At 36.3% G+C, this 25,160-nt stretch overlaps 1 protein-coding gene across 2 annotated transcripts in view; it reads left to right on the forward strand.

Annotated features, from left to right (window-relative positions):
• The window catches only part of RYK (receptor like tyrosine kinase), a 101,465-nt gene extending 77,591 nt beyond the window's left edge, over nucleotides 1-23,874 (forward strand). For both annotated transcript variants that reach the window (XM_045503589.1, XM_045503590.1), the window contains exons 12-15: nucleotides 1,037-1,146; nucleotides 1,303-1,462; nucleotides 20,458-20,594; nucleotides 21,748-23,874. In XM_045503589.1, coding sequence (XP_045359545.1) covers nucleotides 1,037-1,146; nucleotides 1,303-1,462; nucleotides 20,458-20,594; nucleotides 21,748-21,859 — 519 coding nt within the window. In that variant the 3' untranslated portion in view covers nucleotides 21,860-23,874. The remainder of the gene's footprint in view (nucleotides 1-1,036; nucleotides 1,147-1,302; nucleotides 1,463-20,457; nucleotides 20,595-21,747) is intronic.
• The last annotated feature ends 1,286 nt before the right edge of the window (nucleotides 23,875-25,160 follow it).

Genomic DNA, 25,160 nt, shown 5'->3' on the forward strand with positions numbered 1-25,160 from the left:
TATCCATTGTGTGTTTATTTATAATCACCTCAGACCCTCTCTAACACCATCTCAGCCATTTTCCTGATAACTCTTTGAAGGCACTGGTACTAGATCTCCCTTGTAGGAATGGAAACACACTTGACAGAGTCATTTGGTCCATATTATACCAAAAGCTGGTCGTGACTGGAGGTCTAGATTATGGGGATAATGGATCTGTTTTTAATATGCTTGGCTATAAGATATCGATCACTTAGGAGTTTCCTTCTCTTTGCTGCTTGTGCACATGGCTGTGAAGCATTTGGTTATATTCCAGACACATTATGATGGTAGTGGTAGTAAAGCCTAGCTGGTGTTTTGTTGCCTACTGTAACTTGTAGCTGTATTGTTTGTTTTAGAGTTTATAATGATGTACTTACTACAGTTGCCCAGAGAAAGTGGATTCAAATGCTGCATCGAGTGACCTATAAGTCAATATGCTTTGTAAATTGACAGGATTAAAGCCAGGGTTCCCCAAAAATTGTTGGAGGCTGCAGCCCATCAACATTACCTGAGGAAGAATTTCACTCCTTAGCCCACAGTACTAGCATACTGGCTCTAGAGGAGCATATCAGTAGTGAGAGCTATAGACTTATATTAGTTTGAAAATGGTCTCCAGAGATAATCTCCTAATAAAAACTTTTGATTTTAAAGAACAGGTTATCAAATAATAAACATTTGAAATATTATCTTGAGAATTTGGCATTCATGGAACAGATATTTATTGGGCACCTATTGTAAGTCCTAGTTGTTGGGGAGATCTACCTAACAGATGAGAGAGACAGTGTGAAGTAAATGGTAAGTTACATTACAGAATGATAAGTACTAGTAGATACAAATATTAGGGAGCCATGGGAACATATTCTTGGTCAAGAAGTAGCTTTTTAAAAGTTAAGTGTAGGTGTAAAGAAGTATTTTGGGATGGAGTAGGATTGTGGAATAAAATAAGTAGCTGCCATCATAATTTTTGTGCTAACTACAAGCAATGTCATTTTTTTTTTTTTTTTTTTAACCACAGGCAATTTCTCAACAAGACCTGGTACACATGGCCATTCAGATTGCCTGTGGAATGAGCTATCTGGCCAGAAGGGAAGTCATCCACAAAGACCTGGCTGCTAGGAACTGTGTGTAGGTGCCATGAGCTTGTCACTGTCCTTTGATGTTTAGTTTTCCCTGGATTTGGGCTCTTTCCAGGAGTCACTGTGTGGGAATTTTAAGAGTAACCCTGATTCATATGTTTTAAACAGTCTGATTGCATTTGATGCTCATGTCTTTACTTTTCAGGATTGATGACACACTTCAAGTTAAGATCACAGACAATGCCCTCTCCAGAGACTTGTTCCCCATGGACTATCACTGTCTGGGGGACAATGAAAACAGGCCAGTTCGGTGGATGGCTCTGGAAAGTCTGGTTAATAATGAGTTCTCCAGTGCTAGTGATGTGGTAAGTGCTGGGAATCTTGGATATCAATAGAATGGTGAAGAGGCTTTATGTTTTAATTTTTTTTCTATATATTTTTTTAAATTTAGTAACTGTTCCCTGAAATGTTTCATTGAGAAAGCAAGTGTAGTTAGCTCCAGTCAGCCAGTTCATGGAAAGATGCTGTGACTCAGACCATGGGCCATCAATGTGTGTACTCACATTTCATCCTCAGAGTAACCCTTTGAGGGGGCTGTTAACACTATGAAGTAGCTAGACACGAATATCCCAGTTTTAAAGGTAGATACTAAGGCTTAGAGAGATTTCAGTATTTGGGTTTTTTTTTTTCTTATGTAAGTCTCAGAAGAACCAAGTGATTGCCAGATCATAAAGATTTATTGTTCCTTTCAAACATCCTCTTCCAACATTATGAACGGTGTTATTTGTAATTCCCCAGATGCCACTCTCTTCCCTTTTGTCTGTTTCTCAGTAGTTCTGCCCACCAGAGAAGATCATATAGTGGGATCCTTTATACTTAGTGATGAATAGTTTCAGTAGCCACGTTTACTTGTGGGTATTTTGTAGACATTTTAAATTGCTTTTAATTTCTCACTTTTTAGTCTCATTTGAAAGATGGATTTATTTTCCTATCTCAGTACAGTTTGTTACTGTAGCTGAATAGACATTAGGTAAAACTTTTGCTTATAGGGTCGCCCTCTGTGACCACTCAATGATACGTTAGTATTAAATATAAAACCATAAGAGACTTGAATGCAGAGAGCAAACTGAGGGTTGATGGGGGGGTTGGGGACGGGGAGAAATGGGTGATGGGCATTGAGGAGGGCACTTGGTGGGATGAGCACTGGGTATTGTATGTAAACGATGAATCACAGGAATCTACCCCCAAAGCCAAGAGCACACTGTATACACTATATATTAGCTAACTTGACATAAATTTTTAAAAATAAATAAATATAAAATCTTATAGAATTGTTTGCTTTGAAGTTTCAACTGTAAAAATTGGGCTTACTATATCCTTGTATCTTGTGGTTTACATCAATAGATTTTATTTATAATATAGGGTTACCCTTTTACTTCTAAGTTTGTGTGCTTTAAGGATTGCTCTTTTAATGCCCTCATTTCCTTGGTTGTATTAGTGTCCTCTGGATGCTGTAACAAATTATGCAACCTTGGTGGTAAAACGAGAGGTTTATTCTCACAATTGAATTCTGGAGGTCAGATGTCTGATATGAAGGTGTAGGCAGGGCCATGCTCCCTCCAGAGCCCCTAAGGGGGAAACTTTCCTTGTTTTTTCCAGCTGCTGATGGCTGTTGGCATTTCTTGGCTCATGGCTGCATCTCTCTGCTGCATGTTCCTATCACCTTCTCTTCTGTGTGTGTCTGTCTCTTAAAACTCCTTCTGCCTCTCTCTTATAAAGATATTTATGATTGCATTTAGGACCCACCTATATAATCCAGGATAAGCTTTTTTGGGGGTGGGAGGGAAAGGTTGTATTTTCAGTTTTGATACCGATTTTTCTCAAATAATATAAAATAGGAAAGCAGAGTTTGATTTTAGTCTAGCACACAGCTCCTGTATGAATATCAGTAAGGACAAATTATGCTCTTACTGATATGTTTTGGAGGTTGCCAGATCTTTATTTAGAAGTTCCGAATTGTAGCTGGAATTCTTTGCCAGCTTCTACATTAAGCAAAGCTGTTTTCATGGGAGTACAAATGAGTTTAACGTTTTTAGCACATAGCTTAAAACATAATATCAGTTAAACTAGAACTATATGGTTTTCAGATCTACTCCTTTAATAGAAAGGGGTAGAAATCTGAACATTTTTGAGTGAAGAAAAGTAACTTTGTTCAATATAGTTTTTTTAAATTCTTACTCCATTGTTGATTTAAAAGATTAAGTCACTCATCTCTTTGGGATATTACTATTTTTTTCCATGGTTGATTTTTAAAATTTGTGATTTTGTTACTCATTGAAATATAGCATAATTGCCTTAGCAGAAATGAAGGGGCAGTTGGGGTGAACCCAAAACTAGTCTAGTGGGCAGGAAATGGAAGATGTTTCTTAAATAACAAGTATGCCATGTAACTTCAAGAGATTGGGAATTGTTTGATTAATCTCTCAGTAAAAGGAGTAGTGATAGTTTCTATTTCAAGGGAATATACAAGATGGCCAGTAGTGCTGTTTGCTCTTACAGTGGAAGCCCCTAGAAAATGCACTGCTTAATTTAATGTATTTAGCTGCGTAGGTTATTCCACTCTAAGTTTGAGAAGTAATGGAATTATTTTTTATAACATTTATGATTAAATATTTCACAGGAACTCCTGAGTGAAAGTTAAATTAGATAATATACTTTCAACCAATGAAACTATAGTTAATAATACATCCCTAGGTGGGGTGCCTGGGTGGCTCAGTCGGTTAAGCATCCGACTTTGGCTCAGGTCATGATCTCATGGTTCATGGGTTCAAGCCCCGTGTCGGGCTCTGTGTGGACCACTCAGAGTCTGCAGCCCGCTTGGATTCTGTGTCTCCCTCTTTCTTTGCCCCATCTCTGCTCCCGCTTTGTGTCTCTTACCTTCAAAAATAAACATTAAAAAAAAAATAATACATCCCTGAGCAATGTGATCTACATCTCTTCAGCTGAGTACACTGTCCTGTATTAGCTGGTCATGTCCCAAGTTGAGGATACATGGTTTACTTGAGCAAACATTTCAAAATTATATTTAGAATTAGTTACTTTTATGGTTATGGTATTTTATAAATTTTGCGAGAGTTCATATATTTTATGTAAGAATCTGTCTTCTATCAGAATGTAGTTGTACTAGATACCTTGTTGCTTGCTGCTTGATCACTTGACAGCTTTATTTTTAAAAAATCTCCACGAACTTAATGGTGAGCAACTTAACAGCAGACTTACTTTAAAATCATAATTACTTTTAGTGTATCTTGGCATAAACTTATTTGAAATCTCTGTGTGACCCAAATTCTTCTGGCTGTACTTAGAATGTGATAGTGAGAAAACCCATGGATTTACATTTAATATGGTTAGCTCCTAAAACGTTCAGATTTTTCTTCTTTAGATTCTTAGAAATTCATTTCTTTTAAAATATATGTGTGTGTATATATTTTCCCTTTAAATATCTTTTGTCTTGGATAGTTAAGATTAAAAGGAATAGGAACACTTTTCTGTGTCCTATGACTGTGATGTCACACTCACTATTAGTGTATTCAGTTTTGTGGGATTAAATACTTTTTGAATTCTTACATTAAAACACAAATGTTAAAGATTGCTTGTTAACACTTGTATTGAAAATCTTTATGCATAATCATTGTTCTCTGTTCCCACTTTTCCATTATGGATGGAGTTGGGGGTTCAAAAGCTCCATTTGAAATACTGGTTTGGGGCTGAAAAGCTTTGTGTGTAGTCATATGCAAGATAAGTAATGTAACTCCACTCCCAACAGAGTCCTACACATGTAAAATACACATTTCAGGTGTAAATGTAGCACCTAACAAATGATATAACTGCCTTGGAGGGGGCATTTTCTCTGTCCTTTAAAAGAGCCTTAACATTTTTGCTTTTTTTTTTTATAGTTGAAAATTCTATGTGATTTATTTGGAAATACATTAATGTTTTCTATCTTAAAAATAATACATTGCATCTCTTGATTGTGTTTCCATAATTTTTACTGAAAAGATTCAATATTTCAGTATGTCAATATTCTTATAATGTTAATATCAGCTTTTAACTGTTGAACTTAGGAAATATGCACAACTAGATTTGACTGGTTATAAATCTGTTTTATTATTCCAAGATATGACATCATCTTAGGCATTCTTAAGAATTTCTGGATATTGTTTTTATTCTGTTTTCATCAGATATAGATACCACCATGGATTTTTTTGTGTGACTTTCTTTTCCTTTATTTGAAAATAGATTTCTTGATTTATATCTTCTTTCAATTATTTAGGTAATTATAGTAGCTAACATAATTCTGCTATTAAGAGACTACCTCCTATTAAGAGACTAAATGCAATCAGGAATGCACAATTAAGAGTTTCTTTCTTAGTACTTTTTTGTGTTTATAGTATTACATTGTTTTTAAAAAACATTTTCTTGGCAAAAACAAGTCAAGGAAATGATTTCCATGCTAATCTTATCAGTATGACTTACTGTAATGAGACTCTTTAAGGTATTTGAACAGTTTTAGGGTACAGAGTAAATTAAAATGTGTTTCTTGTGCCTTTACAATATTTATTTTGTGAACATTAAAGATGACCTAGAAGAAGGAGGGAAATTTAGTTATCTAGATCTAGGTATCTAGATAACTATATAGCAGAGTGCTTCTTACTGCTCATTTGCCCAGTGTCATGGAAAGTCATTGCCCATGCCTTGAGCAGAAGAAATTCACATTGGTAATACACTCATGAAGAGTGGTCTTCTGAACTACTGTGGTATCAAAGAGAAAGGTATGGTTTTCAGAGAATATGTAGCATTTGGGGGAGGAGGGGTTTGAGAACTATAGCTTCTACGTTTTTTGTTTTTGTTTTATTTATTTGAAAGTTTTATAATTTATTTTTTAAATTTATATCCAGGTTAGCATATAGTGCAACAATGATTTCAGGAGTAGTTTCCTTAATGCCCCTTTCCCGTTTAGCCCATCCCCCCTCCCACAACCCCTCCAGCAGCCCTCTGATGGTTCTCTATATTTAAGAGTCTCTTATGTTTTGTCCCCTCCCTGTTTTTTTTTTTTTTTTGCTTCTCTTCCCTTATGTTCATCTGTTTTGTCTCTTAAATTCCTCATATGAATGGAGTCATATGATATTTGTCTTTTTCTGATTAATTTCACTTAGCATTATATCCCCTAGTTCCATGCACGTAGTTGCAAATGGCAAGATTTCATTCTTTTTGATTGCTGAGTAATACTCCATTGTATATATATTTACACATATATATTTATATATATACCATATATATATACACATATATACTTATATATATACCACATCTTCTTTATCCATTCATTCATCAATGGACATTTGGGCTCTTTCCATACTTTGGCTAATGTTGATAGTGCTGCTATAAACATGGGGGTGCATGTGTCCCTTTGAAACAGCACACCTGTATCCCTTGGATAAATACCTAGTAATGCAATTGCTGGGTCATAGGGCAGTTCTATTTTTAATTTTTTGAGGAACCTCCATACTGCTTTCCAGAGTGGCTGCACCAGTTTGCATTCCCACCAGCAGTGAAAAAGAGATCCTCTTTCTCTGCATCCTCGCCAACATCTGTTGTTTCCTGAGTGGTTAAGGTTAGCCATTCTGACAGGTGTGAGGTGGTATCTCATTGTGGTTTTGATTTGTATTTCCCTGATGATGAGTGATGTTGAGCATTTTTTCATGTGTTGGTTGGCCATCTGGATGTCTTCTTTGGAGAAGTGTCTATTCATGTCTTTTGCCTATTTCTTCACTGGGAGAATACCTAATGTTTTTAAAAGTATGGAAAACTTCCTATTTTATATTGTTTCTTACTAATTTTAGAATAACGTGTAGATTCCCAGTATTTATTCATTTCCATTATAGTTGCAGATTTTACACATCAACAATCTTAGACTCATGATTTAAACATAAAATTCACATTTTAAGAGGAATAGAGTTGCATTGTATGGTGACAGATTGTAGCTAACACTTGAACGTAGCATGACGTATAGACTTGTCAAATCACTATGTTGTACACCTGAAACTAATTTGATATTTTGTGTCAACTATACTTCAATAAATATAACTAAATAAAAATTAGCATTAAGAGGAATTGATAGGGGCGCCTGGGTGGCTCAGTCGGTTGAGCGTCCGACTTCAGCTCAGGTCACGATCTCACGGTTTGTGAGTTCAAGCCCCGCATCAGGCTCTGGGCTGATGGCTCAGAGCCTGGAGCCTGCTTCCGATTCTGTGTCTCCCTCTCCCTTCTGCCCCTCCCCCATTCATGCTCTGTCTCTCTCTGTCTCAAAAATAAATAAACATTAAAAAAATTTTTTTTTAAAAAGAGGAATTGATATAAAGATATTAAGAAAAAACTGGAGAGGTGAAAGGATCATTCAGACATTAGGAAATAAAGATTTAAAGCTTAATATTATTAATATTGAAATATTGCTTAGTTGTATTTAATAGTATTATTTTAATAGTCCTAGTAGTATTTCCTGGGAAAGAGGAATAAATGGATTTACTTTAGGAACAGTTATTATTTTCAGAGGTGACTGGTTGCTGTCTTGTGATCAAGTATTGCCCTTGATACATTTTCTGTATTAGGCTTTCCCTAAGAATAGCTATTTTTTTTCAGGAGGTTTCATGAACATCCCTTTCCCTTTCCTTTCCCTTCCTTGTCCTTATCATTGTATTTAACATTCCCTTCAAATAGCCTGTGTTTTGATGGGGCAGTGTCTAAGCAGCTGGTACTGTAAAGTGTCATAAATAGCAGATATGTGTAATGGCCTGATAGGCATCCAATATTGGCTCTGCTGTCTTTCTTAATCACAGATCCTAGGGCAGTTTCATAGTAGAAGTCATGTCTTTTCAATCATGTATGACACTGTGTGCCTAAAGATTGCCAGTTTTTGAAGTTGAGTTAGCAGCATGTACTAAATTTGATATTTGATGCAGTCAGTGCATTTTGTATACAGTCATTGTGTATCTGGGTTTGTTTAGCTGGGATAAAAAAAATACTTGCCACAATGATAAATCTGGAAGAGTGTCAAGATTTTTAGGTAGACCGTTAACCTTGAAGAATTGTTGAAAGTTCCATTTTAAGGGTGACTTGTATAAATTTGTTAGTTATATCTTAAATTTTAAATATTTAAGTTTTTTTAAAGTAATTTACTCCTGTACATATGTATCAGTTATTGAAAAAGACCTAGAAACTATGTGTCTGAAAACTAAAATTCATAGAATAATAAAAGCTTTAAAAATTGGATATTTAGGAAGGAGTATATAATAATAACACCTGTACCTTGTGGACAGTGGATATCAGTTTTGAAAACTTGTGAAAATCAATTAATGTTAGTAAGTTAAGTGAACACTAGCTTTCTTTCACTGCTAGGAATATTCCTCCATGATATTTTGATCTTCAAAGTGAACTCTTGATCACAGGGAGTTGGTAAAGAAAAATCCATGATCCTTCCCCTAGTTTTCAGAGCCTTCTGTTTCTTACCTCATCTTCCATTTTTAGCTTTATATTTTCCGTTGTACATTTCCTTATAGTCCGCATTTCATCCAATCTTGAATTCCTGCTGAGTCCAAATACACAAGGTACTTTTATGCTCTTTAATTTGGTCTTCTTTGGATATCCAGAAAGTCTTGTACCTGTCTAACGGCACCTACCACATGCTGCATTATATTTTTATGCATAAGTCATTCTTTCCAGAATGGGTAGTAGAAACTCTGCTTTACTTACTTTCCTTTAGCAGATGTTCCATAGTTACAGAATTGAAGTTGATGTATATAGATATGCCTTTTTGGGTCATTTATTTTAAGAACATTCACAGCCAACTGTGTTAATCTTATCCTTAAGAGAGCTGTGTACTTGAATGTGTAAAAGAATCCTGAATGGCTCACACTGACCTCTTATCCTCTCTATTTCCATGCTGAATCTCACATTTCTTCTTGTCTCACTCCCACAGACCTTACTTCAGAGATTCCATCTGCTTTGACTACAGTTGTTATTTATGAGTAAATTTACTAATTGACTTTTGTCACTGAGGCTTCCTTCTTAACCATTAGGTCTATTGCATAGATGTTTATTCTGCCTTTCTACTTGAGGCCCATATTTCCAAAAACTTCAGTGAAATCTTTGTACTATTCTTTAGTTCTGCTGTTGAGGTAAATCTTAAGTCAGTGTGAAGATATAACACAATTGAAGACAACAGGTAGAATATCTGGTTTGGGGGAAAACATGATTGATTTGATATGTGGGGCATGTTGAGTTCAAGATACTAATGGATCAAATGTGGGTCTGGAGTTCTAGAACAACAAAGAAGCAAGATATTAGAAATTGGACATAAGCTTCATTAAAGTGAGGATTGAATGAACAGGAGCATTTGATCCCAGAGGTAGTGAATAGAGAGAAAAGAAAACCAAGGGAAGAATATAGGGAATATGTAGTATCAGTTAGTGAAAAAAGAAAGATGAATAAAGAATTAAATTGAATGTTGCATCACAGAAGCCAAGGAAGGAAATAGTTTCAAGGAGACTTTAGTCTATAAACATACCTGCAGTGGTCAGAGAGGATTAGGAAATCATTGAGGACATTTGAACGAGTGGGTTTAGTAAATCATTAAAGATATATGTGATTGTTGTGGGGTCTGTGGGAGATGAGAAGGGGGGGCAATAAGTAGATTACACTTGGAAGAAGTACAGCTGTTAAGAGGAATGAAGTGATCTTAGCTTGATGGGATGGCAGAATTAACAGAGGCTTTGTTACTTCTTTGTTTTGTTTTTTATTGCGTTTGTTTGGTTTGGTTTTTAGGCCAGGGAAACATGGAAATAAAGAGATTGATGTGTGGTTTTTGGAGGGGCAGTCCAAGAGATGATAGGTGAAATGGGCTCAGGAGGCCAGGTGAAGGTGTAGTCTTGGCATGGGAGGAGGAATACCTTTCTTCTGAGATGGGAGTAAAGTGAGAAGTAGAAGGAGAGAGAAGATACAGGAAGTTCTTGAAGAAAGATCTCTCATTGAGCTGTGGGACAGCTTCAGGTTGCTGAATATATGTGTAATTGGTGTCCACAGAGTGAAGGAGAGGGACAGAAAGAATGAGAAGTAAAGACAAATGTTTCCAAATTTGGTGAAAACTGTAAACCCACAGATCTAAGAACTGAGCAAACCCCAAACCCAAGAAGCAAGAAGAAATGAAACCACAGTACATTATAATCAAATTTCTCAGAACTAGTAGCAAAGAGAAAGTCTTAAAAGCAGCCAGAAGAAAAACATTAATATACAAAGGAAATAAGTAAAGGATGGCAACAAATTTCTTACTGAAAGCAATGCAAGGGAGAAGACAGTTAATGTTTTTAAAGTACTGTAAGAAAAAAATCCTATGAATATAGAATTCTATACCCAGTGAACATATCTTTCAAAAATGAAGGAGAAATAAGGACTTTTTAGAAATACCAAAGCTGAAATAATTGTCATGAGCAAACCCACACTACAAAAAATATTAAAAGAAGCCCTTTAGGAACCAGTGATACCAGATGGAAATATGGATTTATACAAAGGAATCAGAGACAGAGGGGCGCCTGGGTGGCTCAGTCAGTTAAGCATCTGACTTTGGCTCAGGTCATGATCTTGTGGTTTGTGAGTTCAAGCCCTGTGTCTGGCTCTGTGCTGACAGCTCAGATCCTGGAGCCTGCTTCAGATTCTGTGTCTCCCTCTCTCTCTGCCCCTCCCCTGCTCACTCTCTCTCTCTCTGTCTCTCAAGAATAAATAAACGTTAAAAAAAAATTTACAAAGGAACCGGAGAGCACCAGAAATGGTAACTATATGCATAAATATGTAAATTTTTTCTTATTATTTGACTCTCTTTAAAACATAATTGAACACATTTCAGTGTTCCTCTATCATTGATAAAATAGAAAATTGGTAAGGATATAGATTTGAATGACAGTGTCCACCAACCTGGATCTCATTGACAACTACAAAACACTCCACCCAACAACAGCAGAATCCATATTCTTTTCAAGTGTACATCGAATATTTGCTGAGATAGACCATATTCCAGCCCATAAAAGAAATCAATAAATATAAAAAGATTCATTTCATGCAAAGTAGAGTTTTGTGAACACATTGGAATTGAATTAGAAATCAAAAATAGGAATCTAGAAAATTCCCAAACATATAGAAACTAAATAATACATTCCAAATAACCCATGTGTCAGAGAAGAAATCAAAAGAGAAATTTTGGGGCACTTAGGTGACTCAGTCAGTTAAGTGTCCGACTCTTTATTTTGGCTCAGTTTCTGAGATTAAGCCCCATGTCGGGCTCTGCACTGACAGCCCAGAGCCTGATTGGGATTTTCTCTCTCCCTCTCTACCCCTTCCTGACTCGCATATGTGTGTGTGTTCTCTCTCAAATAAACTATTAAAAGAAGGGAATTATGAAATATTTAGAATTGAATGAAAAAATATATTTCAGAGTTTGAGGGATGCTACTCAAGGAGGAATCTATACACTACTAAACATCAATATTAGATAAGAAAAGTCTCAAATTAGTGATCTTAGTTTTCACCTTAACAAACTAGAAATAGAGCAACTTAAACCCCAAGTAGGTAGATGATAAAAGATAATATTATAGACAGAAGTCAGTGAAATATGAAATAGAAAAATAATAGAGAAAATTAGTGAAATTGATTTTCACTGTGAAATTGTGAGAATACCGTTTATGATAAATCTCTCACCAGACTAATCAAGAAAAAAGAAATAAGTTGCCCATTAACAATATAATGAATGAGGAAGGTGACAGCATTACAGGTTCTTTGCAAGTATTAAGTAGTAAGAATATTATGAACAACTTTTTCCCAGTAAATTCACACACTTAGGTGAAGTGGACAAATACTTTGGAAAATAACTTTCAGAGCTCACTCAAAAAGTAGATGACCTGAGTAGCCCTATAAAGAAATTGTTTAGTTAAAAACCTGCCTAAAAGAGAAGACTCTGGGTCCAGAGTGAACTCTAGGGCACTGGTGTTCCAGACATTTAAGAAAGAATAATACAAATTCTATACATTCTCTTCAAGAAAATTGAGGAGAGGATACTTTCTAATTCATTCTACGGGGTCAGCACTACTTTGAAACATCACCAAAGATCAGAAGAAAAGATACTAGATTATTATTTCTCATGATCATAGGTGTTAAAATTCTAAACAAAAGTTTATTTAGCAAGTAGAATCCAAAATATATTTAAAAAATCACTTTATGACCACATTGGCTTTAGCCTGAGTATACAAGTTTGTTTACCGTTTGAAAATCAAGCAGTGCAATTTACTGTATTAATATACTAAAAAAGAAAAACTATATGATCATCTCAATAGATGCAGAAGAAGTATTAGGGGAAAAAATCCTCAATTCATTCTTAATAAAAATTCTCAACAGTCTAGGAATAGAAGAGAACTTCCTCAATCTGATAAAGGACATCTACCAAAACAAAAACACCTATAACTAACATAATACTTAATGCTGAAAGACTGAATTGTTTTTAGCTAATAACAGGAACAAGACAAGGATGCCTACTCTCCACTTCTCTTCAGTGTTGTACTTGAGGTTCTAGCCAGTGCACTAAGGCAAGAAAAGGAAATAAAACACAAGGAAAGATTGGATAGGAAAAAGTGATTATTTGTGGACAACATGATCATCTATGAAGAAAATCCAGTGTGATATACGAAATAGTTACTAGAACTAATAATCAAGTTTAAAAAATGTTAGGATACAAGATCAATGTGTAAAAATCAGTTGTATTTCTATATACAAATAATGAAAAATCAGAATTAAAAGTTGTTTTGGTCATTCTTATTTTATTGCATATATTTGACATAACATTGTAAATGTAAGGTTATAACATGTGACTTTGATACATTTATATATTGTAATATTGCTGTTACAGTGATATTTATCATATAATTACAGTATTATAGTCTATACTTGTTATACTATGCATTAGATTACTATGGCTTATTTACCACTCATTGCAAGTTTGTATCCTTAAACAACGTCAGTTTTATCCTCTCACCCGTCATCCCCTGGTAACCACCATTTTACTCTATATTTTTTATGAGTTTGCCTTTTTTTGGATTCCACACATAAGTGATAGTGTATATAACTTACCTTTCTCTGACTTATCACACTTAGCATAATATATTCAAAGTCCATCCATACTGTTATAAATGGCGGGGTATCCTTTCTTATGGCTAATATTCCATTGTATATATACCACCTCTTTGTTATGCATTCATCTGTTGATGGGCATTTAGGTTGTTTCCATATCTTGGCTATTGTGAATAATGCTACAGTAAACATGGGGGTGCATTTATCTGTTGAAAATACTGTTTTCATTTCCTTTGGCTGTACCTAGAAGTGGAGTTACTGGATTGTATCCAGATCTATTTTTAATTTTTTTGAGGAACCTCCATATTGTTTTCTCTACCTAGATTTTTAATAAACATATAAACATTAAAAAACATGAAATTCTTAGGAATACATGTAACTAAAATATGAAATATCTACACATTGAAAACTATAAAACGTTGTTAATAGAAATTAAAGACCTATATAAACAGAGAGTTATACCTTGTTTATTGATCAGAAGACTCAATATTAAGATGTTTTCTCCAAGTTATCTATAGATTCAACATAGTCCCAAACAAAAATTTTGCAGGCTTTTAATTTTTTTGGTAGAAATTGACAGATTGATTCTAAAATTGATATGGAAATGTGGAGGACCTAGAGTAGCCAAAAGAGCTTTGGAAAAAAAAAAGTTAGAAGTCTGATTTCAAATTACAGTAATCAAGACCAGGTAATGCTGGCACTAAGTATTAGGAGAATGAAAAGGCAAGTCACACTCAGAAAATATTTGCAAATCATATGTCTGATACAGGAAATACATGCAGAATATATAAAGAACTCTTAAAACTCAGTAACGGGCACCTGGGTGGCTCAGTCAGGCATCTGACTTCAGCTCAAGTCATGATTTCGTGGTTCGTGAGTTCGAGCCCCATGTCAGGCCATGTGCTGACAGCTCAGAGCCTAGAACCTGCTTAGGATTCTGTGTCTCCCTCTCTCTCTGCCCCTCCCCTGCTCACGTTCTGTCTGTCTCTCTCTCAAAAATTAACATAAAAAAAAAACCCTCAGTAACAAAAACAGGCAAAATAATTGAAGAGACACTTTACCAATGAAGATATATGGCAAATAAGCACATGAAAATATCAAGTTAATTAGTTACTAGGAGAATGCAAGTTAAAACCACAGCGAGAGGGGCGCCTGGGTGGCTCAGTCGGTTGAGCGTCCGACTTCAGCCAGGTCACAATCTCGCGGTCCGTGAGTTCGAGCCCCGCGTCAGGCTCTGGGCTGATGGCTCAGAGCCTGGAGCCTGCTTCTGATTCTGTGTCTCCCTCTCTCTCTGCCCCTCCCCCGTTCATGCTCTGTCTCTCTCTGTCTCAAAAATAAAATAAAACGTTAAAAAAATTAAAAAAAAAAAAAAAACCACAGCGAGATAGCATTACACACCCATTTGTATGACTAAAATTGAAAAGACAAGTGTTTACAAGAACATGAAGAACTGTAGTGTTCTTACGCTACTGGTGGGAATCTAATACATAATGGTACGTTCGCTTTGGAGAACAGTTTGCAGTTTCTTAAAAAGTTAAACGTATCTACCATATGCAGTCATTTTGCCCCTAGATAGATGAAAGCAAGTATCCTTGCCAGTACTTGTACACAGATGTTTATAACAGCTTTCAGTAACTAAACCAGAAAATAATCCAAATGTCCATCAACAGGTAAATGGATGAACAAGCTGCTGTATTCATATAATGGACTACTATTCAACAATGAAAGGGATGAACTGTCAGTACATGCTGTGTCCTAGATGAGTGCCAGAATCATTACTCTAAGTGAAAGAAGCTAGGCAAAAAAGTGTACTCTTTGAATGATTCCATTTATAGAAAATTCTAGAAAATGCAAACCAGTGACAGAAAGCAGTTAATGATTACTTGGGGATGGTAGGGGTAGTGGTGGGGAGGGGCAGGGGGAAAGGATTAGAATAGAAAGAATCTTTTGGAGGTGATGGATATGTTCATTATCTTGATTGTGGCAATGGTTGCAGGAATATATACATGTATCAGCTTACCAAATCGAGCACTTCGTGTGCAGTTTATTCAGTGTCAGCCAAACTACAATAAAAATAAAAATAAAAATAAAAACTATCTTTGTTACCTGACCACCATTTGCTAACACATTTAAAATTAATTCCTAAATTTGCTGGATCTTAAGACTGAACAAGGACTCTTGTTTATAATACTGAGTTCCAGGGTGCCTGGGTGGCTCAGTCATTGAGTGTCTGACTCTTGGTTTTGGCTTAAGTCATGACTGTGGGATTGAGCCCCATGTGGGGCTCTGCACTGAGCATGGATCTTGCTTAAGATTCTCTCTTTCTGCCCCCTCTGCCCTTCTCCCCTGTTCTTGTTCTCTCTCTCTCTAAAATGAATAAATGAATGGATGGAGAGAAAGAGTGAGTTCCGGGCTTCAAAATGATTAGGATAGGACTGGGGAATGTGTACTTGTCACAGACACCCTAGATGATTCTTCTCATTAGTCAAGCTTGGAAAACACTTGACCCAGATTAAATTAATTGCACTTTGGTCATCTGAATCCATTTTCATACGTGAGAAGGGGTTGTTAGGTTTCTAGTACTAACAGAAAGGCCAGCCATAAAATACCTGATTGTCCTGCTTTTATTGAGACCCTTTAAAAATGGACAAAATTCTTTTCTCAGCAGTATATAGTATACTGAGGTCAGCCTTGCCTTATAAATTCCTGAAGTAACAGAATGGAAATCTCTGAATAGACCCAGCATTAGTTAATATTACATTTAAAAAGCAAAAAAAAAAAAAAAAAAAAAAAGAATCTTATTTGTATACCTTAGCTCACATCAGTATATGTTGTTAGTGAAAAAAAAGTTTCATGTCCTATATATTAAGCTATAAAATAACACAAGTTGGGGGAAGAGAATATGACGAATAAAAGAACACTTGTTATTCTCTAAATGTTCTTTAAACGGATATAGCAACAGCCTTTCATAAAACTCTGGAAAAAACAGCTTGACCTTCTTATTGCCCCCTTTCCAACGACGTCAAACAAAAGGAAATTATAGAATAAGTCTGTCTAAATTTTAAATGGCTTAGTTATCGGAAGACTTTAGAGAGCAATTTTTCCACAAATCATCCTTGTGCTGTTTGGTCTTGATTTTTTTTTTTTTTTAAAGGTTGGTGAGCCAACATGTAATTAATCACTTTTGTTGGCTTTTAAGGAAATGAAACTGCAGTGTACCCTTTGGCTTTATTGTTCTTTTTTTTTTTTTTTTTTTTTTTTTGGTGTTTATTAGTGTTGCAATATGTAATATGAGAACCTTAGGTGGAAGCTTAGTGAAAATAATGTGAACAGAACAATGCGAAAGAAGTAATTTTTTTAAAGTCAGCTTATGCACATTATACTATTTTCATAACCCGTGTATGTCCAGATCTCAGATACCAGCAGCATTACTGTGAAAGTCCCTTACAGTCAGAAATTGATAGAATGTACCTCCATTGTCAGTGGGTGGGGTTATTCCTTGTGTACAAAATGGCAGTATCCACTTGTTACTAATTCCCATTGTTTATTCCTCCAAAATCTAGTTTGGATTATTCCTTTCCCACAGCTGCTGCCACAATCCAGTGAGTAAGAACAGGCCCATCTCATCTCATGAAGAAAGGGTGAGAACACCCAACCAGTTTTATTTCTTTGGGCTCTATTGCATCAGGGTGGTGAACTGCCTTCCATATGGAAATTGGACATGATTTTTAAAATTATGTACTACTAATTATTATCATTATTAAAAGTTCACCTAGAGTGAGCCTTTAAGATAGATAAATACCTAGATGTATGCAGGCACCTTCCTTTAAATTTTATTAATTTGAAATCATTTTTCCATTTTTAAACCAGCAGTTTTAAGGAAAATTCCAGTAGGCTGTCTCTATGGAGATTTTAAAATTATACATCCCTCCCCACCTGTCCTCCCTTTCTCTCCACTCTCCCCTGCACTCTATCCACCTGTCGTCCCTTTCTCTCCACTCTCCCCTGCACTCCATCCCCCTTCAAAAACCTACACCTCAGGGATGGGCATTGCTCCACCCTAATGATCTGTTAATGAAAAGGATACTGAGTTCCAAAGGCTTATTAACTCTTTGGTTTTGGTATTTAAGGGTATGCTAGCCTCAAAATGAGTTGGGAAATATTCACTTCCTCCATTTTCTGAGAAGAATTTGTATGGGATTGTGTTATAGGTTGAATTGTGCCCCCCTAAAAACTAGGTTGAGGTCCTAAACCACAGTACCTTAGAATGTGACATTAATTGGAAATAGGGTCATTGCAGACATAGTGTTAAGATGAGGTCATACTCAATTAGGGTGTACTTTAATCCAGTATGACTAGTGTCCTTATAAGAAGAGACACAGACATGGGAAGGGAGAATGTCAGTGAAAACAGGCAGAGTGAGTTGCCACGGCTATAAGCCTAGGAACACCAAGGATTTCTGACTGCCACCAGAAGCTGAGAATAAGCTTCTAGACTCTAGAACTGTGAGATAATACATACTGTTGTGTAAGCCACCCAGTTTGTGGTGCTTCATTATGGCAGGCCTAGGAAACTAATAAAGGTTTGTCTTTTTGTCTTTCAAATTTGGTAGAATTCACCCAGTGAAACTGGATGCAGTTTTCTTTGTGGAAACATTTTTAACTATGCATTCAATTTCTGTAATAGATATAAGCTACATACATTTTCTGTTTATTCTTAGGTCTACTTTGATAATTGACATCTTTTGAGGAATTTGCTCATTTCATCTAAGTTAATTGAATTTATTGTCATAAAGTTGAGTTCATATTTTTTGATGTAATGATGCTCTTTCATTCCTGGTATCAGTAGTGTGTGTCCTTTCTTTTCTTTGATTAGTCTAGCTTAGTGGTTTTCACCTCCAGCTGGGGGCATTTTTACCCTCCCCACCAGGGGATATTGAGTAAGATCTGGAGGTAATTTCAGTTACCACACTTGGGGCATCTAGTGGGTAGAGGCCAAGGATATTGCTAAGGATCCCACAAGATACAGGATAGCCTCTCACAGCAAAGAATTATGCAGCCCACAATATACATAGTGCTGAGGTTGAGAACCCTCTCCTGGAGTTTACAGTGTACACCTTCGACTTTCAAATAATATTCTACCACTCATGTTTAATAGAAGCATTTATAATATTTCCACTTAGTATCTCCTTCCATCCTTTATGCTACTGTGGACATACATTTTACTACTACATACATTATAAGCCCCACAATACACTGTTACTGTTTTTGCTTTAAACAATCTATTGAAGAAACTTTAAAATAAAAAAAATCTAGTTGTTACTCATGTTTTTAGTATTATTCATTTTTTTGTGTAGATCCTAATTTCCATCTCAGCTTCTATTTGTCTAAAAAATTCTGTATTTTTGCCTTCATTTTTGAAGTATATTTTGGCTTGGTATAGAATTCTCCATTGATAGTTTTTTAAATATCCTAAAAGATATCTTTCCACTGTTTTTTTTTTTTTTTTTTTTGCATAGATTATAATAAGAAATAAAGCTATTGTTCACTAATATAAGGGTTTTTTTTTAATCTGTATACTTTAGGGAGTATTTCTCGATTTTGTTATTGAAAAATAATTACTTAAAATTTAATGCACTATGCTCAGATTTTGTACACAGACTCATTTTTGACTCGTGTGTTTTTCTTAATTTTTTTTCTCCTTCACTCAAAAAAATTTGGTTTTTGGGGCCAGTTATTTCTCTGGCCTCAGTTTTTCTTACCTGTAAAATTGGGCTACCAGTGCTCCTCATAGGTTTTTTGTGAGAATTAGATAAGGTAAAGGATTCAAAATGTCTAGAACAGAAGGGACTCATAAACACGATACCATGGTACACAGATACCTTCCTCTTCATCCAGCTTCAGCTGTTCTGACCTCAGTGTTCACAAGTGGCAGTGGATCAGCGGGAGTCCCTGCTCTGAGCCCTTTCTGACCACATGGCAGTAACTCTGTGTAGACATGTTGCCTGCCTGCTGCACAATCCCTGTGAGCCAGGGCCAAAATGGGGAGTCCTGCTTGGACCATGAATAAACACTGTTGCCACTGCTTATGATTTCTGTTCTTACTGACAGTTCACATGTTGATATTAAATAAATCTGATCTTTTACTCAAGCGAGGTCCAAAGATGTTTTTTCAAGATACTTTCATTTATTAATTTAAATTATTTGAATATAGTAAAAATCCATGACATCTTATATTTAAATAGTTTACATATTTCGCGTCTTCAGAATGCCCTTCCTGCAGTTAGGCTTAAGTTTTATTCATTTTCCACTTTTCAATTATGGACACTAGCTATAGTTATATAATGTAACAGATTTTTCATTTTAGGAAAATCTTAGATATAATTAATGGTGGTGGGTGGTGGGTCTTTTTTTTTTTTTTTTTTTTTTTTATGTTTACTTATTTTGAGAGAGAGAGAGAAAGTGTGAACAGGGGAGGGGTAGAGAGAGAGGAAGATACAGAATCCAGAGCAGGCTCCAGGTTCTGAGTGGTCAGCACAGAGCCTGATGCGGGGCTTGAACTCACAAACTGCAAGATCATGACCTGAGCTGAAGTCAGATGCTTAACTGACTGAGCCACCCAGACGCCCCTAGGGTGGTGAGTCTTGTAATCAACAGTAAAAACAGTTCATTCCAAGGGATCTAATTACCTTAGAATATATAATAATGATATTCACATTAAAGGGTGCATTCATTAAAATGCTCTTTTCTTTCTTTCTTTTTTAATGTTTATTTTTGAGAGAGAAAAAGAGACAGAGTGTAAGCAGGCTAGGGGCAGAGAGAGAGGGAGACACAGAATCCGAAGCAGGCTCCAGGCTCCGAGCTGTCAGCACAGAACCCGACACAGAGCTCAAATTCACTAACTGTGAGATCATGACCTGAGCTGAAGTTGGACGCTCAACCAATTGAGCCACCCAGGCGCCCCAAAATGCTCTTTTCTGTCTCAGAGAAACTAAGTAGCTATCATAGACTTCTTTTGGTAGATGTTTTGCTTCCTCTAAGATTGGGTGCTATTTTCGGTTCATCCCTGGTCATGGGCAGCAGCAGTCTGCCCATGTTGTAAATGTTGCCTCATCGTGTTTCTCCTCCTCTCCTTAGTGGGCCTTTGGAGTGACGCTGTGGGAGCTCATGACTCTGGGACAGACACCGTATGTGGACATTGATCCCTTTGAGATGGCTGCGTACTTGAAAGATGGCTACCGAATAGCCCAGCCAATCAACTGTCCTGATGAGCTGTAAGTGTTTCTGAATTTGAAGACATGGGTTTCACTCCATTTATGATACTGGGATAAAAGAAGAGCCAGTGTCCGTATTCATACAGAGACTTTCCTTTAGAGAAGAATGACTCTTTGGATTTGAATTAGACTCATAGAGAATCACAGAGTAAACCAGACTCATTCACTCTTTTTTTTTTTTTTTTAAACGTTTATTTATTTTTGGGACAGAGAGAGACAGAGCATGAACGGGGGAGGGGCAGAGAGAGAGGGAGACACAGAATCGGAAACAGGCTCCAGGCTCTGAGCCATCAGCCCAGAGCCCGACGCGGGGCTCGAACTCACGGACCGCGAGATCGTGACCTGGCTGAAGTCGGACGCTTAACCGACTGCGCCACCCAGGCGCCCCACTCATTCACTCTTTAATACATTTGTCATTAGAACATTTTATTGTTCTTCTATTTGTAAGTCTAATCTGAGAGACTAATAATGTACATAGTAAGACAGTACTGAATACTGTGTCAGTTATTCTATGTAGAGTGAGTATCTGACTTTTATTTATACAGCCTTAGTTATAAAAAGCCTTTCTCACTGTCATCTTACCTTGTCAATTGGCATCAACTGATATGTAAGGAAACTGCTCCAGGCTAGTGACTGAGATAGTTCCTGTTTCCTGCTTTCATCATGTAACTTCCCATATAAATTATGGGATTGAGGGGGGCAGGAGGCTATTCAGGGGTGATTGGGTGCACACGTGACTCTGGTCTCAGTTCCTGAATCCCCCGAAGCTTTATACACCAAGGTGAGGTGGCAGCTTTTGCACTGATTTCACTGTAGATGTAGGGTGCTTAGAGCTTAGATAAACTTTCTACTTCCTTCAAGTTCTTTCTCTCAGAAAACATGGGTTTTAGGTATTTATATGAAATCTCTGTATTTGCTGATGTATTTTGATATGACATCATGAAGAATGGAAATCCACACATAAAATCCAGGTAACTTGTTTTAGTTTCTTTTCATTTTAGAACTGCCAACATATAGTAATATTCATTGGTTTTTAATATCATTTTTTCCATGCCCACCTTTAGACAAAAAACATAACTGGCATCAAATTGACCAGAAGATTAGGAGTACTGTATTATCATTAACCCAATTTTCCATTTGTGTCACTCTGCAGGTTTGCTGTGATGGCCTGTTGCTGGGCCTTAGACCCAGAGGAGAGGCCCAAGTTCCAGCAGCTGGTACAGTGTCTCACGGAGTTCCATGCAGCCCTGGGGGCTTATGTCTGACTCGCTTCTCACAGTCCCACAGCATCAGGAGCACTGTGCCTGTCGGGGCTCACTTGGAACCAGTCATAGATGCTTCGTATATCATACAACACCAGCAGAAGCACATGTCTTCCGGAACACCGTGCCTTAGGAATGCTTTAGAATCTGAACTTTTAAAGACAGACGTAATAATGTGGAATATTTTCTAGATATCATTTTTATTAGGTTGAACTGAAAAGCCTTTTGTAAATTTTTTGGCCCCAAATTTTTTAAAACATAGTTACTTTGGACTAGGGGTACATTCTTACAAAATAAATAAACAGTTTTAAAAATTGTTTAAACACAGATATTTGAAATAGCTATCTTAGTGCCAACTGCTTTTTATTTTTTTACTTCGTCAAGGTAATATAGGTGATTCACCTTTAAAGTTTTTTTGTTTTTTAATATTTATCACTAGTCTTGGGAATGGTTTGTCTTCAAGATACATTACTTTTTCCTTAGGAAAAGGAAAACAGCATAAAAAGATGTCTGGTTTGCCTTGTACAGGAAAAGGCAATATTAGAGGAAGAAAACTGTGGGAAAGCTACGGGGAAAAAAATGAAAAAAATTTAGAAATAGAAGTTGTCCTTTTGTGGGAAACTGTTCTTTTTTTAATTTTTTAATGGAAATTATTTCTGCTTTCTTATTTTGGGGAAAGTAGAAGCTGAGTTCATTGAAACATCTTCAGTTTGGCAGGAATTAGTGTTTCTGTGAGCTGGAAGTAGATTTGGGGCAGGTCAGTAGTAAATGATGGCGATTTTATTTATTTTACTCTCTGAGAAAGGAGATAATACAGTTCCAGAAAGTGAAATCATGTTTCTAAGATTAAAATCCCTTTTATTGCACCTAGGGTAGTGCTATGCACAGAGTGGGTGCTTGAGTTGTTCTGGGTAGTGAAGAAAAAAGAAAGTAAACTGGTAAATTTTGTGCTAATCTTCAAGACCGGTTTAAGTATAAAGTTATTTCTTAAAACACTTGAAAAATTAAAGGATTTGTTTTATATTACAACAGTATTGAACATATTGTTCGTAATGAACAATTGGTTGTGTTTGATAAGTCTTTGAACATGTAGCAACCAGCTAGACATCCATGTAATCAGGCTCTGAAGCCCTAACAACAGTTACAGCTGACTCTACTTAACCTCCAAAGTCTAATAAGATGTTGGGGTTATTATTACAAGGAAGTATTACAACATTGAAACTTTTATCCAGAGCCATTAAATGAGGGGTATGTATGTATTTATGCTTGGTTGTAGTTGGCCTAAGGCAGAGTTGAATGGGCTGCCTAAATAGCTAGGCCTGCAGGTGCCTGCCTCTATTCCCATCCTTACAGGTTATTAGGGAGAATGTGTAGCAGTTGGAGGCTTGTGCCATTCTTAAAGAAGTTTTATGAGTCAGCACATCTGGAAAAGTAGCTCACCCAGCACATGCTCTTCCAAAAGCAGACCAAGAGTATGATTTTTCTGAGTACCATTTGTTTAATAACAGTGGTTCTTTGGTTTTATGAAATACTTAGCCCCCTGAATGCCCAGTTTTTTAAAAGCTCTTTGAACTGTTTGTAAGTTACAAATGATTTTGTTCACAACCTGTAATCTTGGCATTCAATCAACAAATATTTATTTAGTTCTTTATATGCATTATATACATAGAATGGTTCAACTCTAGCATCCCTTCCAACATTCACTTCATTCTATTTTGTGTTCAGGTTATTGTTTAGAAATATATTGTTTAGAAATCACAGTTCTATTATGTACAAGATCAGTTTAAAAGAAAAAGTGCTGACATGTGACTTACTATCCCAAGTTAGCAGTTGCTCTTGGAGGTGCTCTCAGTTTTCTGGGATGTGTGATGCCTTTAACCTTATCTTTTTGTGTTTGTAAGCTGTTTTATGTTATATATGTGTTTTTGTTTTAGTAGGTGGTTTAAGAGTTTAAATAGATTTTTCTTGCTGAGCTACTTGGAGTCATTGACTTCAATGAAAAGAGCAGTTATAAGATTTCCATGGCTGGTCTTCTAATTGTTTTGTTGTAGGGTGTGAATATTACTGAAGAGATTTTGCAGAAAAGGTACTTTTTATAGGGAAGAAGCAAATTAACAAAGCACTGATACGGTTTTATAAGTTGGCTCCAAAGGCCTAGCGCTCTATTACAGTCTGTCCTTTCTTATAACACTCCCATTGTAAGAAAATTTTATTTGTAGAAGCAAGGAGGATTAGGTTATTCATTCAATACATGTATATTTATTGAGTGTCCATTGTATGTCTGGCTCTCAAGATAGGCAGGGAATAGGACAGATGGGGCTCCTCTAAGTCTTACATTCTGGTTGGGAAAAGCAGATAATGGACATAAGTAAGATTTTGGTAAGTGCTGTGGAAAAAAAAATAGGTGTATCATAGAGAAAAACTTTAGGTGTAATATTTAGCCAGGCTTCTGTGAGCAGGTGGCATTTGAGCTGACATCTGAATGACAGGCCAGCTATGAGAAGATCCAGGCTGAAGGGACATAATTGCAGAGGCCTCAAAACAGAACAAACTGTCCTCTGGACATGGCCTTTTCTGCTTATCTTCCAGCTGCTGCTGCTGGAAGATGAGGACACAGGCCAGCATGGCTGTAATATAGTTAGGGATAAGAGGGTACCAGATGAGGTCTGAAAGACACAGGAACAGATAACAGCAAGGCCTTGTAAGCCATGGGGCACATATTTTCTAAATAAAATGGAATTTTTCATTCAGGCATTTTTTTTTTTTTTTTTTAAATAAGGCAGTGACATGATCTGATTTGCCATTTAAAAAATACTATGCCAGGTCTTTTGTAAAGATTGAATTGTAGGGAGGCAAGGGGGAAAGTAATAAGACTCATTAAGAAATGTTGCATAGTTTAGGAAATAAAGGACAGTGGTTTGGGACCAATTTGGGTAGTATGAGAGATTGGAAGCGGCAGATTAGAGACAAGTTTTGAAGGTAACAGACAGCATCTAGATCTTTTGGATGTTGGAAGGTTGGGTGGAGAATGAAAGAGTAATCAAGGATGACTAGTTGGTTTGGGGCTTGAGCATCTTGTTGTATGGCCAAACTATATATTGAGATGGAAAAAAAAAAACTTGAAAAGGAATAGAATTTTGCTTTGGCGAAGGGAATCTGTAATTTGTTGTAGGCCGTGTTTGAGATGCCAGTTGGTTATCTTTGTAGATAGATAAGAGTCTGCAACTCAGGGAAGAGGTCTCATCGAACATGTTAATGTAGGAGTATAACATATAGACTATATTTAGAGTCATGGTATTGGATA

The sequence above is a fragment of the Leopardus geoffroyi genome, chromosome C2 (genome assembly GCF_018350155.1).
Source record: "Leopardus geoffroyi isolate Oge1 chromosome C2, O.geoffroyi_Oge1_pat1.0, whole genome shotgun sequence".
Classification (NCBI taxonomy): domain Eukaryota; kingdom Metazoa; phylum Chordata; class Mammalia; order Carnivora; family Felidae; genus Leopardus; species Leopardus geoffroyi.